Genomic DNA, 23,526 nt, shown 5'->3' with positions numbered 1-23,526 from the left:
AAAAAAAAAAAAAAAAGGACTGGGATATACAGATCTCTAGTATCAGTCACTTGCCACTTACTCATTGCCTTTGATTGCATGACTGGGTTGCGAGTCTCTGCTTTATTTTCCTTAGGGAATAATAAGGGTAATAGTAAGCTCCAGTCTTATTCACATGTGGTGCCGTTTTGTACAGTCCTTTGTGATCTTTCTTTGCAGCTTGCACAGAGCAGAGCTGAAGAGGAGTCAGTAAAGAAAGAAAGGGCAGAAGCCAGGGCTTTTGCACAGCACACGTCTTAAAGAGACAGAGACACTTTACAGCCAGCCTTTTGGCTGAGAAACTGTGATACTGCTATAAAGTTATATGTGCTCACTTATTGCTGGCCAAAACCTTTCATTTTTTAAATTTTCAATAAATAGAAGACAATGGATTATCAAAATCTCACCAATAAATAAAAATCCTATATTTTTCATTTTTCAGGCTTAGCATTCAAAGGCATTTTTCCAGCTAAAAATGCTGTTTCTCTTCTTAAGAACATGTGACTGACTTAGGGGATGTCTATTAAATGAGCACGGTCCAGTTTCTAACCAAAAGACTGACCCTTCACTGCACTCTAAGAGGAACTCCCCCAATTACCTGTATTGTGTGGGTGAGGACATTCAGGCTATGACCCGTTCATATGTTTCACCAGTACAGACCTCCTACCTAGGTCTATTCTGATTCCTAATCTGTAATCTTTGCTCTTTGTAGTCGAGTTTCCATACCACTATTCATTACAGGAAGAACAAAATAGAGAGGAATCCATTTTATGCTAAAACACTCTTGTGAAAGACCCCACCGGTGTTCTTGTATAGGAAAAATTAGAAAGCTAAGTATTTTTTTTTCACTTGATCCATTTGTAAAACATAGTTATAGGGCAGTCAAAAAAGGAAACCAGGATTTTTTTAAACCCTACATTAATAAGAAGAAATAAGAATAAGAATGAACTCTTGTATGGAGAAACTCCAGTCTGAGTAATTCTGACATCTGTTAAACTGAATCACAGGGAAGGGAATCATAAATCCTTATATGAATCCCTGTCGCTACAGATCATAGGAGGAGAGTTAATAATAATATTGCCTGTGATTGCACACAGGCGGAGAAAGTTTGAAAGTGGAACTACAGAAAGTACCGCATTCTAAGATTCTGTGCCTGTGAGCATTGGACGGTACCTGTTAGAAATTCCAGTGAGACCCTGCTAATGTTTTAGATACGAGAGAGTGAAAAGCACAAGATGTAAATTATATGAGTACATATTCCACAGAAAAACACCAAACACACTTCCTTCACATTAAAGATCGAAGATATTGATACATTTTATCACAGCCTGTAGGAGATGGGTTTTTTTTTTCTCTGTAAATAAGCTACCTGATTCGATTTTGTTCCCACAGTTTGTTTTTAATTAGGCAAAGAGACATTTTTAAATTTCTGTTTTGTAACCTTCAAGAGCTCCTTTCATAATGATTATGGAGTATCTATCTGCCTTCCCCTCCTCACATCTAATTTTAACAGCAAGTCAGTCACTTTTACACTTCAAATCAGAAGCCAGATGCTGAACTTCCTTACTCATTTGCTATTACCTTGTGGGAGGAAAAATCTGCTTGGTTCTTATTGATTTGAAGGATATAATTTTTTTCTTGTGGTTTTGCATCCATTATTTTCAAAACACTGAAACAAGGTGTGGCTTTGCTGAAAAGAGCCAGTTTGTTGAGAAGAGCTGGAATGCTCGTCTGACTTTCCACATCAGGAACCAAGTGCCAATGCCCATCTTGGCGAATGCTGGCAAGGATTAAGCTTGGTGCCAGCTGGTCCACAGTAATCATATGGCCCAGCTCTGGTGTGTCAGTGTCTTCCACAGTGTTCAAACAAAGGGTAGTATTTGCAGTTTATGGACCTCTATGGAAAATATAAAGTAGAAAAACCTCTAGGCATAAAATCATATTCATATCTCCCCTTGAGATGAAGAGAGGAGAAAAATGGATGTAAACTTGGATTCACCATTTGCGTATGCGTAATATATAAACACACATGAGTAATTCTGTTACAATTAATATTAAGTTCTTTCTTTGCATTCTCTGCTTTCCTTCCTAGAACACTTGAAGGATAAATTAGAAGAATATATGGCCCGATTTTCCAAAGTAAGGATCGTTCGCACCAAGAAAAGGGAAGGGCTCATCCGGACCCGACTCTTGGGGGCATCTATGGCAAGAGGAGAAGTCTTAACATTCCTGGACTCCCACTGCGAGGTCAATGTGAATTGGCTACCCCCACTCCTTAGTGAGTACACATACTGACAGTGGCCTTCTGGGGACCAGCAAGGACTGGGGAATTGACCTCCTTCAGAGGGAGTGTGTGATTTGCTTCTATTTAGTTTGCAATTAATGAAGTCTAGAGTTCCCTTCTACAATTTATACAGTGATAACCTTCAATTCTACCTTAACCACTGCTGAGGACCAATAAGTAACTAGAAAACTGCATGAAAATGGACATTTTAGATAATACCAGCTGCAATCTAACTTAAGGTTCACAAAAGTTTAGAGGTTCCCTTAGTTTAGACATTCTCCTTTAGTGTAATTATAGTCACTAAGTAAACACTGAAAGAAAAAAGTATTCAAAAACACTAGCTCTAACTACAGTAAGATTAAAATACACATACACATACATATACACACACAGTTTAACAATTATTGTAGAACTGTTAAGAACTGAAGAAAGAAAATTATCCTACATGAGAATGCAGTTCAAGTGTAAGTGCTCTGATATTTTCTAGGATTTATAATGCCAATTTTCCTTAAAATTCTGGCACTGGCCTAGAGCCCTAAAAATATAATCTCCCAAGTTTACACAGGACCTCCTCAACACTCAGAGCTACTATCCGGATGATACACCTCAAATGCTCACAACACAGCTAAGAGTAGGAAGAAAAGCCTCTCTGTCACGTTGCACTTGAACCATTAGAAACATGAACAAAGTAAAAGCCACTTAGGCTAGAAAATACATGTGGGGCTCAGTTCAAGCCTGACTATTTTGTCTTTTATAGTTCACGGTGAAGTCAGATATAAAGTCCAGTAGTGAATAACAGATAAATTGCAAACCTGAAAAAAAAAAAAAGAATTGCTAAAAAGTTCTTGGTGTGCACATACTGTATCCCTTCCTATTCTTCCAGATTTCCCTAAATCAACTTTTACTGTAAATGTATCGTGGCCTTGGCGCTAAAGCCAGTAAAAACTGCCTTTACAATAGTTGCCTCAGAAAGAATGACTTTGCTATTGACAGCTGTGTAGCATTTCAGCTGGAAGCATCCAAGCTCCATTAGAAAAAGATGGAGTGGGGGAGGGGGCGGGAATCAACGGAAACTGTGTAGGATGTAAAACAGGAAATGCAACTCACACACCACCGCATCACCGGACCCACGCACACTTAAATGACTGCCCAGCCATTGTCAGCAACAGGAATGTTTCAGTGCTCTTACAGCCAGAGACTCCTCTGAGCTTTTAATTAAAAGTACCTTGTCCAAGGACATAGCAATTTAGAGTTTCATCAGCAACAGTGAGATTCCTGCAAACTGAATTTGACCTATATGGTGTTGAATACTCAAGAAAGCCAGCAAAAGGCCTAATTTATTTATGAACCAAAGCAGTTCCTAAATGCCAATTATTAAGTCTCTGATTGTCCATATGAATCTAACAGTGAAAAAAAGGACAGAGAAAGTAGAGAGAAACCCACTTTTTCTCATTAAAGCCTTTCATTTCCTGTAGGCCTGATGGATAAGAAATGATTCAAGCTCAGGATCACTATCTTTTTTTATTTTCCTCTATCAGTGTCTCGACACATCATCCAAAATGAAAAAACAGGTGGAGCCACACAGTTTCTTGGTTCATTTTTCACCTTGGGATTGTACCTGAATTTCAATTTCCCATTAAGAGTCTGTTTGTTTGATCCCTGGAAATTGAAATGTAGGCACAAGCCTTAGATGAAAAATTAGTCATGCTGCTTTCACCCTAAGCTACAACAGCTGGATGAGAGCTGAAAGGAAATTTGAAGGGAAAGTTGACAGTTAATTTAACAGACTCATTCTCTTTGGGTCACCTTGGGACTCCTTGTTGGTCAAGGAACTTGTAAATGAACCAGATTCTGAATTTGACTGAAGAAAATCACGGAAACCTTAATATAAAATACCTGCAGAAGTGATGGAAGAAATAGTTTGGCCACAGCAGTGATGGTCTCCTCTGTCAAAGACATCTATGGGGAAACACCATTTAGATAAAGATTAAAACCCATTACAAGACTTACCTAGGTGAAAATGGATGCTCCTAGGGCCCTTTGTGAAGAGTAACTTGAAATAATGCTGGGATCCTCTACTAATTAGCAGGAATAATATGAAGGTGACCTCAGGGCTCTCAGAGGCCTCCTGGGACCAGCTATTTACCTGGCCACATACCAGCATTGTGTATTCCCCTTAGCCTGTTTCATCTTCTTTCTGTCACATTTATCACCTTCAAACATACTAACTAATTTAGATATTTAGTAGGTATATTGATTGTCTTCGCTCCATTCCTAAAGACAGATTTTTGTGGTTGTTTTTCACTGCTATATACCCAGAATCTAGAAAAATGACATGCAAATAGTTTCTATTCAACAAATAGTTGTTGAATAGGAAGGACGAAAGGAAGGACGGAAGGACGGAAGGACGGAAGGACGGAAGGAAGGAAGGAAGGAAGGAAGGAAAAAAATGATCTGGAGGGGAGATCTTCCATCAGATTCTGTAGTTTCCCCACCCAGCCTATTAGCATCATCAAAATAATAATACTGAAATAACCATTATTTCTAAAAGATATGTTTTTAAGATATTTAAATATATTTTATTCTCTATGCCACATCAGATAACAAGAAAGCAGATGTTCATACATAAAAGTTCTGTCAGACATTTTGTTTGTTATAATAAATATTGACTGAGTGCACATTGAGAAGAAAATACAGTTGGCCCTTAAACAACACAGAGGTTAGAGGCGCCAACACCTTGTGTGGTCAGAAATTCATGTGTAACCTTTGACTCCCAAAAAACTTAACTACCAGTAGCTAACTGTTGACCAGAAGCCTTACCAATAACATAAACAATCAACTGACACACAGTTTGGATGTTATATATATTACATACTGTATTCTTATAATAAAGTAAGCTAGAGAATAAAATGTCATTAAGAAAATCATAAAAAGAAGGAAGTACATTAACAGCACTATACTGTTTCAAAAAATATCTCTTTATAAGTGAAGCCATACCACTCAAACTTGTGTTGTTCAGTAATCAACTGTACCCCACAGGTAGCTATTCTAGGTGAGCCAAAGTATATAAATGCCAATTCCTTGTTGTTAGTGTCTCACAATAACAATATCTATATGGAAAAGGAAAGCACTAGAACTAAAAAGATATTACCTTTCTGCCACATGAGAAGCACCATGGAGACGTGGGACAGACCACAGGCTTTAGGACTGGACCGTTAAGCGGGAGCTGCATCCTGGGTTTTGCTCTCAAAAGATGAGTGACCCTTGACAAGTTATTTAACTTCTCTGAGCTTGATATCCTCATATCAGTTGAGAATGATAATAGCAGCCACCTTACAGTGTTGCCAGGAGGATTCAAAATAGCAAGAGTAGGAAGGGAGGGCGGTCTGGCTGTGACACCTGTCACCCCATTGATCGCCAGGGTTGATTCGGCTGATCTGGCTGGCTAGGCGGGTGTCCCCTTCCTCCCTCACCGCTCCATGTGCATCCCTCCTGGAGCTGCACGCTTGGTCAAAGAGGATGACCTTCCCTGATAGAGGAGGACTGTTCTTCGGTCAAGGGTATAGGAGTAGCTGCGCTCCCCTGCTAGAACCTCAAAACAAGTTCTCAAAACAGTGAGAGTATAAAGCACTTAGTAGTTGCTCAAGAATTTAATAGTAGCAGGAACAGAAACAGTAGCATCAGGCCAGCCAATATATTTTTGGATATAATGAGAAAATGTAAACTATGGATAGGTTTGATAGACAGAGTGTATATCAAAGAACAATAGCAAAGTAGAACTTGGCAAAATCTCTGGTAAGCCTGAGAACAAAGAATTCTGTGTATGATTTGTCAGCATTTGGGGGGTGGGAAGTGGGGGGAGCAGCCATGGTGGCCATTATAAGATGAGATGCTAAAAAAAAACCTGTGAAGTTAAATATTTACATTTTGAAGCCTCCAGAAAGCAGGACAATATTTTCTCAGCAGGCTCCAGCTGTATGCTTGAAGGAACACAAGTCCTGTTTATTCTCCACGCATGTTGGATGCACTATAAAATGACAGATTGGGGACAGGTCAGAGCAAAAATGTGACAGAGGTAGAGCTAAATGGACTTCTACAAGTCTCTCTGGGACATAACTTTCTTAAAGGAAAATACAGCAGCACTAATTGTACCTAATCACTGTCCCATCACGTTAAGTCTAGCCTTCAAACAGATTTCATAGAGTGCTCTAACAACGACAGGAAGCCAGGACGCAAGCGTCCTCCCTGCATTAGGAAGGATCTGTAGGATCTGTTGGCTTCTCTTTGCTGAAAAATGATAGATGACCTAGGCAGGCTTGTCATTTCCTATTTTGTGCTTTCATTTTTCAGACCAAATTGCACTAAACCACAAAACCATCGTGTGCCCCATGATCGATGTCATTGACCACAATCACTTTGGGTATGAGGCACAAGCCGGGGATGCCATGCGAGGCGCCTTCGACTGGGAAATGTACTACAAACGAATCCCCATCCCTCCAGAACTCCAGAGGGCAGATCCCAGCGACCCTTTTGAGTGAGTAGCAGCTGAGGGAGGGGCCAAGGGAGAGAGGGCAGGTGACTCATTTCACGCGTGTCAACTCGGGACCCATGAGGACAATTATCTCCAAGAAAATGGATGAAAACAGGTGGCAACAATATCCATACCTTGGAGAAAGGTCAGACCTGCAAGTTGTAGAAAATTACAAGCTGCACTGATTACAAGGATCACCCCCTGGTTAAACTTTGCTAAGCATGAGACAGTGTGCAGATGTGAGAATCAGGGAAAAACAGAGGTCACTGAAAACGTGTATTTGCCTTATAGATATTCTCCTGGATGTTCTCTTCTTGTTTTCACCTCTCTCTATTCTTTTTCTTTTTCCTTAAAGAATCATTTAAATTAAGTATTTTACTTTATGTTTATTGGAAAATGGTATAAAATACGAAACAGTATTTAAGCCTCTATTTGCACCTTGTTGGGAATTGTGAGGGAAGGCAGTGGTTGAGTAGGTGCTCCAATAACTTAAACTTGGGGAATTAATCAATATGATAGATCCAAAGTAAATAATCTTTGATAACCCTGCCATTAATTTAAGTTCTATATAGATAAGAATTACCTATAATAACCAGTATTATATAACCAATATCCATGTAGCCAATAAACTTTTGCTCTCTACAAAGTTAAATCCTATGTTTTCAGTGTGAATATGAGAATTGTGCATGTCAAGAAAAAGAATATATTTATATGTAGCTTATTTTGACAAACTCTCAGAACCATTAATGGTGAATGGTGAACTTTTTCCAAAAGTTAACCACAGATTACCCAAGGCATACTATTATTTATTTCTCAAACTGTACCCTTTTGATCACGTTCAAAATTTTATAAGTTAAAAACTATTATAAATTTTTCTTAGGACAAGAAAAATAATCTATGATCAAGGCTTTGCATACTATCTAAGATTCTGTGTAAAATGCATTAAAATCAGAGGCGCCTGGGTGGCTCAGTCAGTTGAGCATCTGACTTCAGCTCAGGTCATGATCTCACAGTTCATGAGTTTGAACCACACATCAGGTTTGCTGTTGTAAGCACAGAGCCTGCCTTGAATCCTCTGTCCCCCTCTCTCTGCCTCTATGTCACCAGGCTCTGTCTCTCAAAAAAAATGCATTAAAATCAATATTGTCTTTTCATTAATAATATGAGCAGTAAAAGTTTGCAGTAGATGGGACATCTGGGTGGCTCAGTCGGTTAAGCATCCGGCTTCAGCTCAGGTCATGATCTCACGGTTCATGGGTTCGAAGCCTGCATCGGGCTCTGTTCTGACAGCTAGCTCAGAACCTGGAGGCTGCTTCACATTCTGTATCTCCCTCTCTCTCTGACCCTTCCCTCCTCATACTGTCTCTCTCTGTCTCTCAAAAATAAATAAATAAATAAACATAAACAATTTTAATTAAAAAAATTTTTGCAGTAGAGAAGCTCCCAAATATAAAAACCACTTTTATAACACTAACCATTTTAACTATAATAAATATGTGATAAATATTAAGAAAATGCTTCTTCTGATTCTGGTCTCTAGAAACTCTTGGGAAAAACTAAAAGGATTCAGAAGACACTAGTTTTATAAAAAGGAGAGGTAACTTATTTCTTTTGTAAAATGAAGCCCACTTCTTAAGTATCTGGAATTTCTGATGGCCTTTTCCTACTCTGAAATTGCTGGAGAGTTTTTGAGAAGAACTTATGAAGGACCATTGTAACTCTTCCAAATGCTTTGGCCAACATTTCAAAGGTATTCAAAACTACTAGAAGAGTTCTTTAGTGATACAAGTGATGGAGTTTCCAGTAAGCTTTAGAAGTGGGCCCAGCTAGAGAGATGTTCGTCAGACTTCCCTGTGTTAACCATCTAAAAGCCTTGGCAAAGGGGCTTAATGGGGGGATTCAAAGCCAGGTTGGGGGTTGGGGGAGGATACAAAAGGACCCTAAATACAGTGGAATTGCCATTAGATGTCAGCTGACAGGAGAATAGCCACAGTCCAATTGCTACCATCTTAGGCTTTCGTGTTTTCAGGGCTAAAATTCATCCATGATGGTTTCCCAAATACTCTCTTGTGACTGGGTCCTAATGGCTTCCTACTTTACTTCCACCACAATAGCTGAGGGGGGCTCCTGCTCTTGGCAGAAACTGGTTCAAAATGCTGCCACGGAATCTCCAATGGTGAAAATTATGAAAGTACTCTCGATCCCTGCAGTGGCAGTCAAAATTATCTTCAGACAGACCCTGGCTGTGGTTGTCACCACGTCAGGCACCTTGCTTAACCCCAGAGCGTGCAGAGTGGTAACTTTCAGAATTAAATTACCTCTTGTTCCTGTCACCTACTGTGGTGGTTGCTGTCCCTCAAAAATTGCTTTTGTCTCTTGAATACTGCTGCTTTTCTGGCTTTTGAATCCCTTTGATTCCTAGGAATGTGGACACTTTAGCCTTTTGTAATAAATGTAACCTCCAAGAGATGTCCACTTTGATCTTAAAAACTGCATTTGCCTTCCTGATAATAAAAGAACGGTTACCCAGGCAGCTATGAGCAGTGTATCAGCAATTCCATTATCTCTGTAGTTGCTGAGTGTGCTCATAAACAGACAGACATGCTTTAGGCTAAAGCCTGCTTCTCTAGATGTAAAGCTTTAAGATACACAGAGTGAATGCAGTCTATCTAAATATCTCTCATGGACTTTCGTATTTCGAGTGGCTTCTACAAGGGCTGTGTGGTTTTCTAAGGAAGGTGGAGAGAGGAGGCTGCAAAACAAGAAGAAAGGAACTGAAGAGGAATATGTAAATGAATTGCAAACCCCAGGACTCTTCCTACAATATATATGCAAACTTTATCCTTCCATAATAAGTCTATCAAATGTCCTAAGTGGCAAAACCTCCATTCTTACATTTATTCCACCATTATTTGAATTTTTAGCAACTAACTAACACAACAATAGTGTTCTTTTTTTAATTTGCACATCCTGGGGTGTCTCAGTGGCTCAGTTGGTTGAGTGTCTGTTTTAGACTCAAGTCCTGATCTTGTAGTTCCTGAGTTCAAGCCCCACATCAGGCTCTGTGTGGACAGCTCAGAGCTATCTGTGTGGACAGCCTGCTTCAGATTCTGTGTCTCCCTCTCTCTCTGCCCCTCTCTCCTTCACTCACGCTCTGTCTCTGTCTCTGTCTGTCTGTCTCTCTCTCTCAAAAATAAATAAACATTAATCTACAAATCCTATGAAATTAGTGGGGGATGGAATGGACAATAATCATTAAATGAATTGAAGAAGCAGGCTCTGCACTGAACACAGAGACCCTGACTCAGGGCTTGAACTCACAACTCATGAACCTTGCAGTTATGACCTGAGTCGAAGTCAGAGGCTTAACAGACTGAGCTCCCCAGGGACCCTTTACAACTCATATATACCACTAATTTCCAAAGTTAAAAAAAATAAGGATATCTGTATCTGCACGGGGTGTGGTGGTAGATAACTTTAAGGCTACAAATGCCCATTTATTCTCTCAGAGACCTCTCTGTCCACAGACACATCAGTTTGAATTCAGTGACTCCTCATCTAAGCCAGTCATGTAGCCTAGAAATATGCCAGAGCATGAATAGCGATGCCCTTTCAGAGGTGTGAGTGCAGCTGATATCTAGCTGGCACTCAGAAGTTCATGGACCCAGGCTTGGGCTGCCCAGCCAGGAGGAGGAGGGGGTCTTTCTCCTTGGTGAGCACAAAAGCTTTCTTTATGAATGTGAAAAAGAGAACAGATTGAGAATAAAGTTACCTGATGCCTGGAATAAACAACTAGCTTTTGTCAGATCTTACTGATTGCATTAATTGACATTCAAAAATCCCACATCCCACTTGGGTAAATCCAGTGGGGATTCAGCTGCACCTGAGCTTATTCGGAACTTGAAAGTAAAGATAATCTCTTTTACTCAAAACTTTTTCCATGTGGGTTTTGACCAAATACTGGTCACTCTGACTTTAATCAGAATTAATAAGGAATAAAACTGTCTCCCCATGGAAAATTAGACTGGTCAAACCATGACGTTAGTGTAGGGTGTAAAGAAAGAAAATTAACTTTAAAGTAAAGGTCTTCTCCACTTTCACCTCTTGAGTTGAGTCAGGTATCACTCATCTTCTCTTTTTTTCTGTCCAGTCCCAATGGGGCCACCTCTAAACCTGGGCCATCGGTTTGGTAGGGTGGAGAATATTTTTCAGACTCTCTTCTCAAGCTAAGTCAATATTTTCATGAATATTGCTGTGATCTCTGAGTAATTGCTTCCAAACTTTACCCCCTTTCCTCAAAAAATCAAACTTACACATACACACTGCCGTAGTATTAGCTGCCCTAGCCTCAACTTGCAACCAGATAATTCTCTATATGAAAATTAAAGCTGTCATCTCAAACTTCTGAGGGGATTAGGATGAAAAATACATTCATCAGCTGAGTCTGGTGATGAGTTCCAAGAGAGTGAAATCAGACTTTAGCTTTCTAAAACCTCACCACAGATTGCCTGAACGTCACTTTATTCCAGAAGCCAACCAATCTATCCAAATAACCTCTCTCATTAAGCCTATGGAATATGTAATACAAAACCTAACATTTGTCTAGCATTTCAATACTATGTAAAGCCCTTCACTACATGACCTAATTGACCCCTTGTAATCACCCCTGGCACAGGAAAAAGGAGCTATTGTTATATTTCCAATTTTGCAAATAGAGAATGAAAAAATATTAACTAACTAATAAGACGCACATCAGGACTTCAATTGGCGTCTTTATTCATTCATTCAGATTTCAAATTTGAGGCTTAATCAATCTCTTAGGATTCAGAGCAATGCCTTCTTTCTTTCATTCAGACTTTAAATCCTAGAGTTAATCAATACTTTTCCTCTTCTTTGAAGAGAAACTTAGGCACCCATTAAGTAAAATAGTTTTATCAATTAACATCTCATAGTGAGCCTTTAATGAGAGCAAAAAAGGAAACAAATCACCTCATTCTCCGTACTGTGTTCTTATCGGCAGACCAAACTAGAGCTGATAGGTTGAAAATGTCAGCTTTCAGTTTCTTCCTAATGAAGGGAAATGTCAACAATGCCAGCTTCTGGTCTGCTTATAACAAGATCTAATTCAATATTTGACAACCGCAAAAGGACAAAATGTTTAGGGAAAAATACTGTCAAATTCCTAAATGGTGTCCTAACCACAGAGAGTGAGAATAAAGGAGCAGAAATAGCTCAAGGGTCTTAAAAACTAATTAAAACATTGAATAAAATCAATCTTCCTCAAAAGCCCAGAATGAAACCCCACTGAAGATTTTTTTAACGTGAAGTAAAATGCTGTCACGTAATAGAGATGTGCAATAGCAAGCTGGCTAATTACTCATCCCTCCCCTCTAATAAAGACCCCTCCCCATTGCTGGTTCTTTGGGCCCTTTGGCCACCATAGTCCTGAGTCTCAGGGGGAATCACCATCTGATAAACAATTCTCACCAAAGGATCCTGAGAACACCTCTCCCTTGTCAGATCTGCTTACCAGAAAATGACTTTCTCTCCTGCTCTCCCGTGGGAATGATCTTTATTTCAGGAAGTTGCTCCCTATTATTTTCTCCTTTTTTCAGAATCTAGGAAAACATTAGCAAATTAATTCCTGAGTTAACAATCACTGCCATTGTTTTACTGGTGTGGCCCTGCTCTCTTGGGCTCTCGGGGTTTCTGAGGTGCCTCTGGCTTTTAGACACCCTTTTTCTGGTTTCTGATCGTGGGTTTAGACTTTTGAAACTTTTGTTTCCACCACCAGTACCACGAAGCATGAATCACAAGAAACCTGGTGGGTTCTGTTAATTAGAAAGGACTTGAAGCCTAGTTTTTCATCCTGAGATGGATTTTTATCCCTGTATACCAGTCACTCAGAACCATGTCCCAGAAGGACTCTGGAGCACCGTGCTGTTCTCCACCCAAACTTGACAATGACGTTTGTTCTCACCAGCTCCCATTTTTTTTCTATAATAACATCTCCTCTTGAACCTTGGACCTCCAATTCTGATTCCTGGTCTTGCTTCATTATGGTCAGGCAAGTTAGCCCCTTCATAGCATGACTTGAGACTGAATTTTGGCCAGAATCAGCCAATGACATCTAAACCTCCAGTGCCATCCAATGGTTGTCAATAAACTTGCACCACTTAAGACTCACCAATGGCTTCACATGTATCAAAGAACTGTGAAAGTCGCAACGGATTGATGACTTTTTCTTATCTATGTACCTATTCTTTCAACCATTAACCATTTTTGCTATGCTTCCAAATGAGTGTCCTGAGGCCATTTTTTCTGTCTCATATGTGATGACTGTTTTCTGTGTCCTACTCTCCTTGCCCCCACCAAGATGTGAGTTGATTCTACCTACATTTACTACTTTTCTGGATTATGTTACAGGTTCTGTGCTCTGTGACATAATCACACTCTGTCCAGATTTCCTGTTGGTGGGCCCTCAGCCTTTTTTCACTAATGTTCTACTAGCATTTATCTGAGCAGAAAACCTCCAGGAATCTATGAAAGTATTGGCACAGCCCCCTTCCTAGTGCCCAAGGTTCAGCAATATTTCTTTAGCCATGACATCACACCAGAGTGTAGCAGAACTTAACAGAACTCTCCACCATCACCCAACTCTCCCCTTCTCTCCTGGCGGATGGGAATATTGGCCCACAGCCTCCTCCACAGTCAGCTTTGTTTTCTTACTTGAGCCTTCCTGGTTAAAATACCTGCTCCAGGGCCGCCTGGGTAGCTTAGTCGGTTGAGCATCCAACTGCAACTCACGTCATGATATCACAGTTGGTGAGTTCGAGCCCCACATGGGGTTCATTGCTAACTTTGCAGAGCCTGCCTGAGATTCTCTGTCTCTTTCTCCTCTCTCTCTGCCCCTCCCCCATTCATGCTTTCTACCTCAAAATAAATAAATAAGCTTTAAAAATTATTTTAAAAATAAAAAAATAAGTAAAACTTCTGCTCCAGCTCTGCTGGCTTCTTCGCCTCCCTCCTCCAGGCCACCATTTCTTTTCCTCCTCTAATTGTTGCTACTATTGATACTAGAATGGAAACTCCATGAGGGCAGGAGGACTGTTTTATTCAATTTTTTCAGCACTGCATCATCTAGTCTCTGTCCACAATGAGCACTTACCAAACATTTATTGAATGGATGGAATAAATATTAAGTTCAGGAGAAGAAATGGTCTGACAAGCCTGACTGTAGTTGAAGAAGAGGTGAGTGACAGTTTTTCAAAAAAGAAAGTCAACCAAGCAAATGCTATGGCACAGTATTTGCTGACCCAGTATTTGTAGGGTTTCCCCATAGAGACTCATTTGAATACAATGGAAATTCTTATAGGGGAATTCTAGAAAATAAAGAAAAACAAATAAATTCTGGTTAAAACCAAACTTCAGGAGATATTTGTGCTGCATGTTGAAAAAGAGAGTTGGTAAAGGAATGTTTAGGAAAAGTTATCCCTTCCTGGAATAATTTATACCGTAAATGGCAACGTTATTTTTAAAACCACAGTCCAGAAGACAGCAACATCGTTAACAAAGAAACAAGTTCTCAATAAAGTGATGTCATTGATCTTTCAGTTCTATTTCTAATTAACACAAAGATGCTAAAAAACTCAGGGCTCTCTAGATTCTAGACAACAACTAGGGCCCGATGGGAGCAGGCACTGTGAGGAGATGCCCGAAAGGCCATAGAGCCCAGGGCTGGCAGAGCCAGTGGACCTGGAAAGAGTACAGTCTTAGAGCTAGGGGGTAGAGAAGCATAATAAGCGGGGACAACTTGTACACACCTGAAAGTCTAGGCAAAAAAATGAACCCTTACATGTGGTGTTCAGAGAAAGTCTTGAATGCTTATATTGAAGGCAATAATAGGGGTGCCTGAGTGGTTCAGTCAGTTAATCCTTGGACTCTTGATTTCAGCTCAAGTCATGATCTCACCGTCATGAGGTCAAGCCCTGCATTGGGCCCCACGATGGGTATGGAGCCTGCTTATCTCTCTCTGCTTCTCCTCTGCTCTTGAGTAGGCATGAGCTCACATGCTCTCCCTCTCTATCTCTGTCTCTGTCTCTGTCTCTCTCAAAAACAAAACAAAACTAAAACAAAAACAAAAACAAAAAAAGAAATGATGAAAACTAGAGGCTATATCCAGGAGTCAGCTGGCAGTGGCCGATGATGCCAAGAGGATACTGAACTTGAGCCAAGACAGAGGACAGAAGTGTTTATGACTTGACCCAAAGAGCTGGACAACAGGCAATTGAAAGTTTCTAGTCCTGAAATTCTCTGCAAGGAAATAGAACATACTTGGCTATAAGAGCTATCAGTCAGGACCCAATTCCATGACACTCTCTCTCTCTTTCATTATTATATTATATTTTTGTTTTTACAATAATTACAATTGATTATGGTCATATTACCATCATATATACAGTTACATATAATACATTTTGTTTGTAAATGACTTCAAATTATTTTTCAAAGAAAGTGGATACCCATGGATCATAGGAGTGAGAAAGGGACAAAGCCTGGCTTTGACTCTGCTGACGTCTCCTGGGGTGGGGACTCTGTTCCAGATTACATGTGGCAGGCGGTTAACGTATCCGTCTGATTAGGTTGCTATAACAAAATACTATACTTTTGGTGCTGTATAAACAAGAGAAATTTAGTTCTCACAGCCCGAGAGACTAGGAAGTCCTGTCCAAGGCACTGGGAGATTTGGTGGTGGTGAGACTCCACTTCCAAGTTCACAGACAGCCATCCTCTTGCTGTGACCTCACCTGGAAAAGGGGCAAGGGAACTCTCTGATGCCTTTTTCGTAAGGGTACTAATCCCATTCCTGAGGACTTCATCCTCATGGCCTAATCACCTCCCAAAAGCCCCTCTTGTGAACGTCATCGCATTGGGGGTTTGGTTTCATATGAATTTGGGGGCAGGGGACACAGACATTCAATCCATGGCAAAAAGAGGGTGCTTAGAATGAGTCATACATACAACTGAAAAGATTCAGAAACAATGCAATTCCTATCTCAATCTTCTAATATAAAGCAAAAATAAAATTAAACTAAATTAAAATAAAAAATAGCAATGCATACATTCCCTTTGATATATAGAGAGATGAGTAATATTAGAAAAGTGATATATTTCTATTAGCTTCTCTGTGACTGAAGTAACTGGTCTTTATTGTTTGCTGTTCCAGTTATCTATTTGTTGTCCAGGAGCCGCATCTACAGCGAGGCCACACTCACAGAGGCACTGGTTTTAGTCAAGACCATCATTCCTCCCTTCAAAAAAAATTAGCAAGCAGTGGTCATAATGCCAAATGGCAGGGATAAGACTTTTATTTTTTGATCTAATATTTCTTGGGTAGATCCATCTGAAAATATATTAAGAAGAAGAGATGGTCCTTTTTTGTTTCTCAGAGCCAGTAGAAATTGGACAAAATGAACTTTTAATAAAAGGAGGAGATAGGGAATAACTCACTGTAAAGGCATAAGCCCAGGCCATCCGTCAGGTTGGAAGTCCTCATTCTGGCCTGGCATTGGTGACCTAGAGCCTTCAGGCTGCAATTTCTAACCCAGAAGTGACCTGGAAGGCACCTGCCAGTTATGAAATTCTATAGCAACACCAAGATGTCTGTTGTTGCCCTTTCTCTCTCCTATACTTTGGCATGTCCTTCCAACAGTAGGAACTAGAATGGAAGAAAAAGGGTGAACTTGGCCTAGATTCCACTTATGGAATCATCTAGGCCAGAGCAGGGGAGCAAGAGATTCACAAGGCCAGAGAGTTCTCCAGGCTACACTGGACTGCCAGGAAAATGGATCCCGGTTTCCAGAAGTGATACACAAAGGAAGAAATTGAGTAAAGAAGGGTCAGTTAGAAGTATAAATGAGACCAAAAAAAAAAAAAAAGAAAAGAAAGAGAGAAAGAAAGAAAGCATTACATCATTCATCAGAAAAGAGGAAGCAGACCTGAATGATATGTAAGTCGAAGCAAATTGGGGCAAGACTGTGTGTGACCAGCAAGAGAAAATGGGGTCCACATTTCCATAATGCAGAAGTGGGAGCAGGCGATATACATCCTGTCCCTCTCCCACTCCACAAGTTTAAAAGCTAGAGAAGAAAACAGACTTGCCAAGTATTTTTCATTTGTTTAGCACTGCTCCAGGAATTAAATTTGAACTTTTTATAGTAATAGAAATCACCATATGGATAATAATTCTAGCACATAGAACAGACTTCAGACATACAGTCACAACCCAAATGCACAAATGAGTAACCTGCGTCTCTATAACTGAACCTGTCAGAGCCACGGAGCCCTGCTTCCGTGCGAGTGAGTAGGTCTGCTCCTGACGCATGCAGAGCCCAGGGCAAGAGTGCAATTGAAGGCCCAGGTGGCTTCTGACTAAACATTTAGAAGTTATAAATCAAACTAGCACACTACTGAATTTTGTTCTCTCCTACTACCTTGATAAATACACCCACAAATCAACCTGGAGGGCCAGGTGTGCATGTAGAATTCCTTCCAGAAGTTCTGCAGGTTGCTGTGGCTGCGTGCAGCAATACATCGCCCCGTGGCTAACTTCTTTCTCTTTCTGCTTGTTCTGCCTGCACCCTCACAGCATGTGGGCACATACACGTTGAAGCCCACATGTCCTATTCCATCCACAAAAACAGCCATCCTTTGGGCATCCAGCTTAAGGTATAAACTCTGAGCCAAAAAAGGGAATCAAAGAAGTGGATGTCACAACTCTTAGAGGCAGGCTCAGAACCATTTGCATAGGGAATAATGCAAACTCCAACAAGTAGAATATAAGAAGTGTGCAGGGGTGCATGTCTTAGCCCCAACGGTGACTTCCCATGGAGAGGGAACATCTGAAGTTGATCGGAGCATCAGCCCTCTTTCCTGAGGTTGCTAGACAGCAGTGAGCTCTTGATCTCACCAAGAAGATGTCTTCTGTCCCAGAACTTGGTCTTTAACAGGTGACTTCCCAGTCAATTCTCAATTCAGACACAGTCCATTCAAAAATCAAATTCCCTTTCAGAACTGTTTTCCTTTCCAATTTGCTCAGCTCACATTTCTTCTCCTCTCCTCTCCTCTGGGTCTGCATCTTGGTACTAGGGAGGGTCATGGTAGGGGATTTAAGTTATCTAAAGTTTTACCCTTCTTTGCTAGCTTCTGCCCAATTCAGACTGAATGTAGTCGATCTTTAAAAAGAGGCCTTTGTCCTCACTGGAAACCTTGCTACGGTGTCCACAGCTATCACATCACTGTCTCTTGGCATGAAATGACTACCCTCCCTTTGGCTCAGCTCTATCTAAGCTCCAAGTTCTTGCCAAGTACTAGTCCTGGAGACCCAGTTAAATGCTCTAAGCAATCCCTAGCATTGGCCTGTTTGGCCCCAAACCTCAGAGATGGGTCCATTTCTTACATGGTGTTTATTCTATCTGGGCTTCTAGATTTCAGCTTTCATCTATGGACCACTTGTCCCCTTTCCCAGACACGCAGAACATCTGGCTGTCCTCTACACATATGCAGGCTACGGCGTAGTGAAAGTCCCTGTCTCATGCCCCCAGTCTAACTAATCACATCATACCACCCAGTCATGCTAATAAGCTGCCTCATGTTGGCCCAGGACGCTCTTCCAGCTTCTGGTGGCCTCCTGCGTTCCTTGGTTTGTGGGTGCATCAGGGCAGTCCTCCATCTTCACATGGTGTTCTCCTATGTGTCTTCACAACATCTTCCTCTATACGTGTGTTAGATGAAACCTAGGGGGAAAATGTTACAAAATAAGGAGATGAATGCAAGATATTCACCATCCATCTGAATACACTGTAGAAGCAGAGAACTGGTAGAAGGAAAGAGAGAAACAGGGCTCGGTCCACAAGGAGGTCAGCAAAGAGCATGTCCACCCGTCTGGCTGGCTGTGTCCTTCCCACCTCACACAGTGCCTGCTGATAGTCGGTGCTAAACAAGTATTTGTAGGGCAAAGAAACAAGTGTAAAGTCCACATTGCCAAGGATACCCTGTGCCACAACCTTCCTTCCACCCTTCTCTGGGGACCTCATTGTGACTCAGGCTCCGGTGTCCGCTGTCTACTTTCTAACCAGCACAATGGCAAAAGGAGTTAAAATATTTATTAGTAAATGGAGACACAGGATTGGGGGTCCACGCTAGGGAGATTTTTCTCACCCCTAGAATGACATCTAAGTGCATATTTAGACACAAGTGAATAAATTGTGGCTATCTAGTAAACATAACCGAGTAAGTCGCTAGCTTGTCTTTTCAGAGAAAAGTAATAGCTATATCCTTTAACAGATTTCTTACTTGCTTACACACTCTTAGTCTTTTCTTCTTGAGAACCAAACTTTGAATGAGGCACACCCTGAAAACTATTCCCTGACTTTTCTGACATAGAATTCATCTTGGTCTAATGAATATTTTCTTCCAGTTTTGTTTAAGAAATTCCCTAGTAGTTATGGATAACTAATCAAAATCTGAGAAACTAAATTAAAGAAACTAACTCTGTAAACTGTACTGAGTCTAAGAAATAAACTTTGGGGGACTGACATAACTCTTTGAAAGACACTTGCTCCAGTAAATATATGTATGCCTTCCTACACATGTTCAAATAAATTTTCTCAATTGAGGTAGCATCAAGAGCCCCGATAATTTCACCCTAGCTAACATAATGCAGTGAATTAAATATAGCAACAAAAATGCATTGACTAATGTGTATACTAAAATAGTTAAAAAAGAATTTTTATCTAAAGATCCTCTTTTGGTTTGTGATTTCAAGTGCAAAATACAATGAGATTCTTATATAACCATGGCTAAATTTCGCTACCTGAGAATGATTGGCATCAGAATGATTGGCAGCAAAAAGATGACCGATAGATCAAATCTTTAGAAACACCCTATATTTTCAATTTGGAATTATTGTAGAAATCTAACCCAGAATGAGACTCCTGTTGCTATAATGCTAACATGAGCCTAAAATAGTCAAAACTGCAGTTGGCACGGGTTATTGTTTGTGTTATACTGCCACCTCCTGGAAAGAAAGGTAAATTGTTTTAAAAGACAGCGTTGAGAAAAGGTCAAAATCCTGGGCTTTGCAAAGGAAGTTTTGACTCTTAAATTAAAATTTGTCTACAAATGAAGACAAGTGACCTCCAGGTCAATGTCCAAAGTGTCCCAAGTTGAAAAAAGACATAATAAATCTTGGTTGTAAAATCATCAGGCAGCCACACTATGGCATTATTTACAGGTGATTTAATATAGTAACAAAATCTTTCTGATTATCTCCTCTCACAGAGCTCTCTTGAAAGAACAGGAGGACATAGAAAAGGTAGATCCCAGAGATCAATGGCTGGCATGCGAGGTAGAAAACAGGATTGAGAAATAAACAGCTTGAGTTCATTGATTTGCCTTGTGAATAATGAAATTGGTTATGCGGGCCCCGGGGGCTGCATTTAGTACATTTTGATCTAGAATTCCAGCATGGTAAGAGAAAATACATGCCTTGTCTCTGCTCCTTCCATCTGACTGCCAGTGAAGACAGAGACATAAACAGCTACCAACATGATGATTCATTTTAAAGTGGATACTTGTGCAAACTACTCAGAGTTAATCTGCCAAAAGGGACTGGGGCCAAGAAAATCCGAGGGAGTAAGCTCTGGGAGGACCTTGAAAGATCGGCACCCAAAGAGGAAGGTGGTAGAGAGAGTTCCGGAAAGCAAGGAGAGCAAAGGACTTCTTGGAAAAGGACACTGCAAAAGCACTAGGGAGAAACGAATGGGAAACAGAAGGGCAGGGCTCTGGTCAGTCGTGAAGAGCCACGGAGAGCCATCTCGGGCTTTAAGCATGGCCAGACCTAAGGTTGGCCACTCCCTTAATTTGTATTCTTGGAAAATTATTTATTTGCACCTACTCGATTAAACACGACAGTACCGACCTTGATGATTGCTGCAGTCCTAAAGTCATTGCACTGAGGTGCAACTCTGAGCACAAAAAAAGTCTAAAGTGAGGTGAGGTTGGTTTTCAAGGAACTTTTCACCTCTGAGTGAGTATATATGAATCAGGGGAAATGTTAATATATCCCACATCTCCCCCACTTTAGAGCCCACAAAAACACCCAAGCAAAGATTTTAAAAATTACTAATCATCTTTTAAAAAATGTCTTTTGTCATGTGTTGAGCCTGTTAATGCCCTAGATAGCTTTTTAAAAAAAGAATTATTTATTCATTTTGAGAGAGACAGAACGCAAGCAGGGTAGAGGCAGCGTGAAAGAATCCCAATCTGACTCTGAGCTGTCAGTGCAGAGCCAAACACGGAGCTCCATTTCACAAACCATGAGCTCATGACCTGAGCTAAAATCAAGAGTCAGATGCTTAACCAAGTGAGCTGCCCAGGCGCCCCAAATTTTAGCTTTTTTTTTACTTTAGTCCTCACAATGATCTTTTAGCTAATACTTATTATCTGCATTTAACTGATGAAAAAATGGCAGCTAATGGAAGTTGAGTAACTTGCTCAAGGTCACCACTTGAATAAGTGGCAGCAGTGAGATTCGCATCTAGATCTGTCTGACACCACTCCAACCCAGCAGAGCAGCTCTCGGATTTACCTGTATACAAAATCAGATGCTACAGTCTGCCTGCTTTAAAGAGCAAAGTGGGAATTATGGGAAGTTAATTACTTACAGGTCTTCAACAAGATTTTTAAACTGGGATTTTAATAGGGTGAAGTTCCACCAATGTGCATTTCCTGTATCACTAGCTGGCTAAAATATTTTAAATTGGACCATCCTAATGTTTTTGAGACTCCAAAGGGTTTTCTAGTCTAACATTGTTTACTATCCCTATAAGTAACAAACCCTGATTTAAGTGTCTGTATCTGTGATAAGCTTAAATTACCACCATTCTCTCTAAGCTGCAAAGAAGTGTGACTATATAGGTTCAAAAATGCCTCTCCCAAGAGTCTACATTTGCTGAGCAGAACTTACCTTGGGCCAGTCTGCGGGAGGCGGGCTTCCTCCGCCAGTATATAACTCAGGCCCAGGGTTAGACACGTGCACCCCCAACATTGCCCCGCCCCCCCGACATACTTCCATCCTATCAGTTCTATTCCCAACACAGAATGCGTCATCAGAGTGGAACTTTGTCTGGGACTTGTTTCCATAGAAACAACACCTTATTAGATGGGGCACCTCTGTGACCCAGTGGGTTAAGCATCTGACTCTTGATTTCAGCTCAGGTCATGATCTCAAGGTTCTTAGAATCAAACATAGCCTTGGGCTCCATGGTGACAGCATAGAACCTACTTGGGATTCTCTTTTCATTTCTCTCTGTTCCTCCACTTCTCTCTCTCTCTCTCTCTCTCTCTCTCTCTCTCTCTCTCTCTCTCTCCTCTCTCTCTCTCTCTCTCTCTCTCAAAATAAATAAATAAACTTTAAAAAAAATAAATTGAAACCATACCTTACTAGATCTCTTCAAGGAGAGAGGATAAGATCAGCCCTGGGCTGGGATGTTAAGGAAGTACTTCCTCTTCCTTATTTCCCTATCACATCCTACTTCTTCCTTCCCGTACCTACCAAAGAACCACCTATCCTCTGGCTGATGAAACCCCAAATGTTCCTTGAAGCACCCAGCCTCTGCCCCTCATCAACAGTCTATTACCCTAACATGGGTTCATCTTTCTCCTCACCCATGAAAATTTCCATTCCTTTAATATAATAACACTAAACAGTCTTTTATGTTCAATTTTTTGTTTAAATCAATTTATAATAAAATATGCATCTCTAAAGGAGCCTTTTACCTTCTAGAACCTGGATGCTTAGTTACCCAAATGAATTTTTCTGAGCACATCTGGAGGTAGAGAGAATATGCATATTTCCATAGGTATTTTCTCAAAGGTGCCATTGCTTTTTTCAGATACTGCCAAATGAAATGCCATAATATTATTCCAAATAATGTTCAGAATATAATTGATATTATTAATAAGGATGCCTTCCACTTGTCTGGCAGTTTACAGTTTATAAAGTAATTTCATACGTATTATAATATCCACTTTACACATGAGGAAACAGGTAACTAAGGTTTTGTTCAAAGCCACATGGTCAGCAAGGTATTGAAGCAGAAGCAAAATCAAGAACTTGTATCTCTAAGCTTTTTTCACTCATCAGAAATGCTATTTAACAAATGTTCTAAATGGAAAGCAGTAGAATTTGATATGAAATGTGTCGCTCAAAACCAGGAAAAGAGGAAAATGGGCTGCACCCAAAGTCACCTTCTAGCCATCTTGGCATCCCATGTGCTTAGTTTGGGACCTTTCCATTCGAAGGCTCAGGCCAGCCTTAGTGGAAAGGGGACTCCACGGACTCACAGAACCCAGTTGTAAGAAGGGCAAGAGCCTCCCTTCTACAACGACTGGACCTGGACCTTGAACACCATCTGGACTCAATTCTGTCTCTGGTCTCTGCTTTTCTCATCTGTGTGGCTCCATTTTCCCAGGCTGCCAGACAGCAGAGAGTGGTGGGCACAGAGAGTGTTTGTCTTGCCACCTTACAGAACACTTGACTCACCCCAGCCTGAATCGTGGTTGCTCCGCCCCAGCCATTGCCGCCAGGTTGGAGTGGAGGTCCTGTAGAACCATATGGGTGTGTGTGTGT

The 23,526-nt window shown here is 40.7% G+C and overlaps 1 protein-coding gene and 1 long non-coding RNA gene across 2 annotated transcripts in view; one reads left to right on the top strand and one right to left on the bottom strand.

The window, feature by feature from the left end:
• The window catches only part of GALNTL6 (polypeptide N-acetylgalactosaminyltransferase like 6), a 1,123,375-nt gene that overhangs the window by 923,460 nt on the left and 176,389 nt on the right, over positions 1-23,526 (top strand). Inside the window, exons 6-7 of the mRNA XM_029938762.1 lie at positions 2,111-2,296; positions 6,653-6,836. Coding sequence (XP_029794622.1) covers positions 2,111-2,296; positions 6,653-6,836 — 370 coding nt within the window. The remainder of the gene's footprint in view (positions 1-2,110; positions 2,297-6,652; positions 6,837-23,526) is intronic.
• On the bottom strand, positions 18,280-21,947 carry LOC115291296. The gene is made up of 2 exons (XR_003908396.1): positions 21,862-21,947; positions 18,280-18,628 (listed from the first exon to the last, which is right to left on the bottom strand). It is a non-coding gene; the product is annotated as an uncharacterized LOC115291296 (long non-coding RNA).

Source organism: Suricata suricatta, chromosome 1, assembly GCF_006229205.1.
Source record: "Suricata suricatta isolate VVHF042 chromosome 1, meerkat_22Aug2017_6uvM2_HiC, whole genome shotgun sequence".
In the NCBI taxonomy this organism is placed as follows: domain Eukaryota; kingdom Metazoa; phylum Chordata; class Mammalia; order Carnivora; family Herpestidae; genus Suricata; species Suricata suricatta.
The sequence above is the reverse complement of the archived record's forward strand: the minus strand, read 5'-3'. Positions and strand labels throughout refer to the sequence as shown.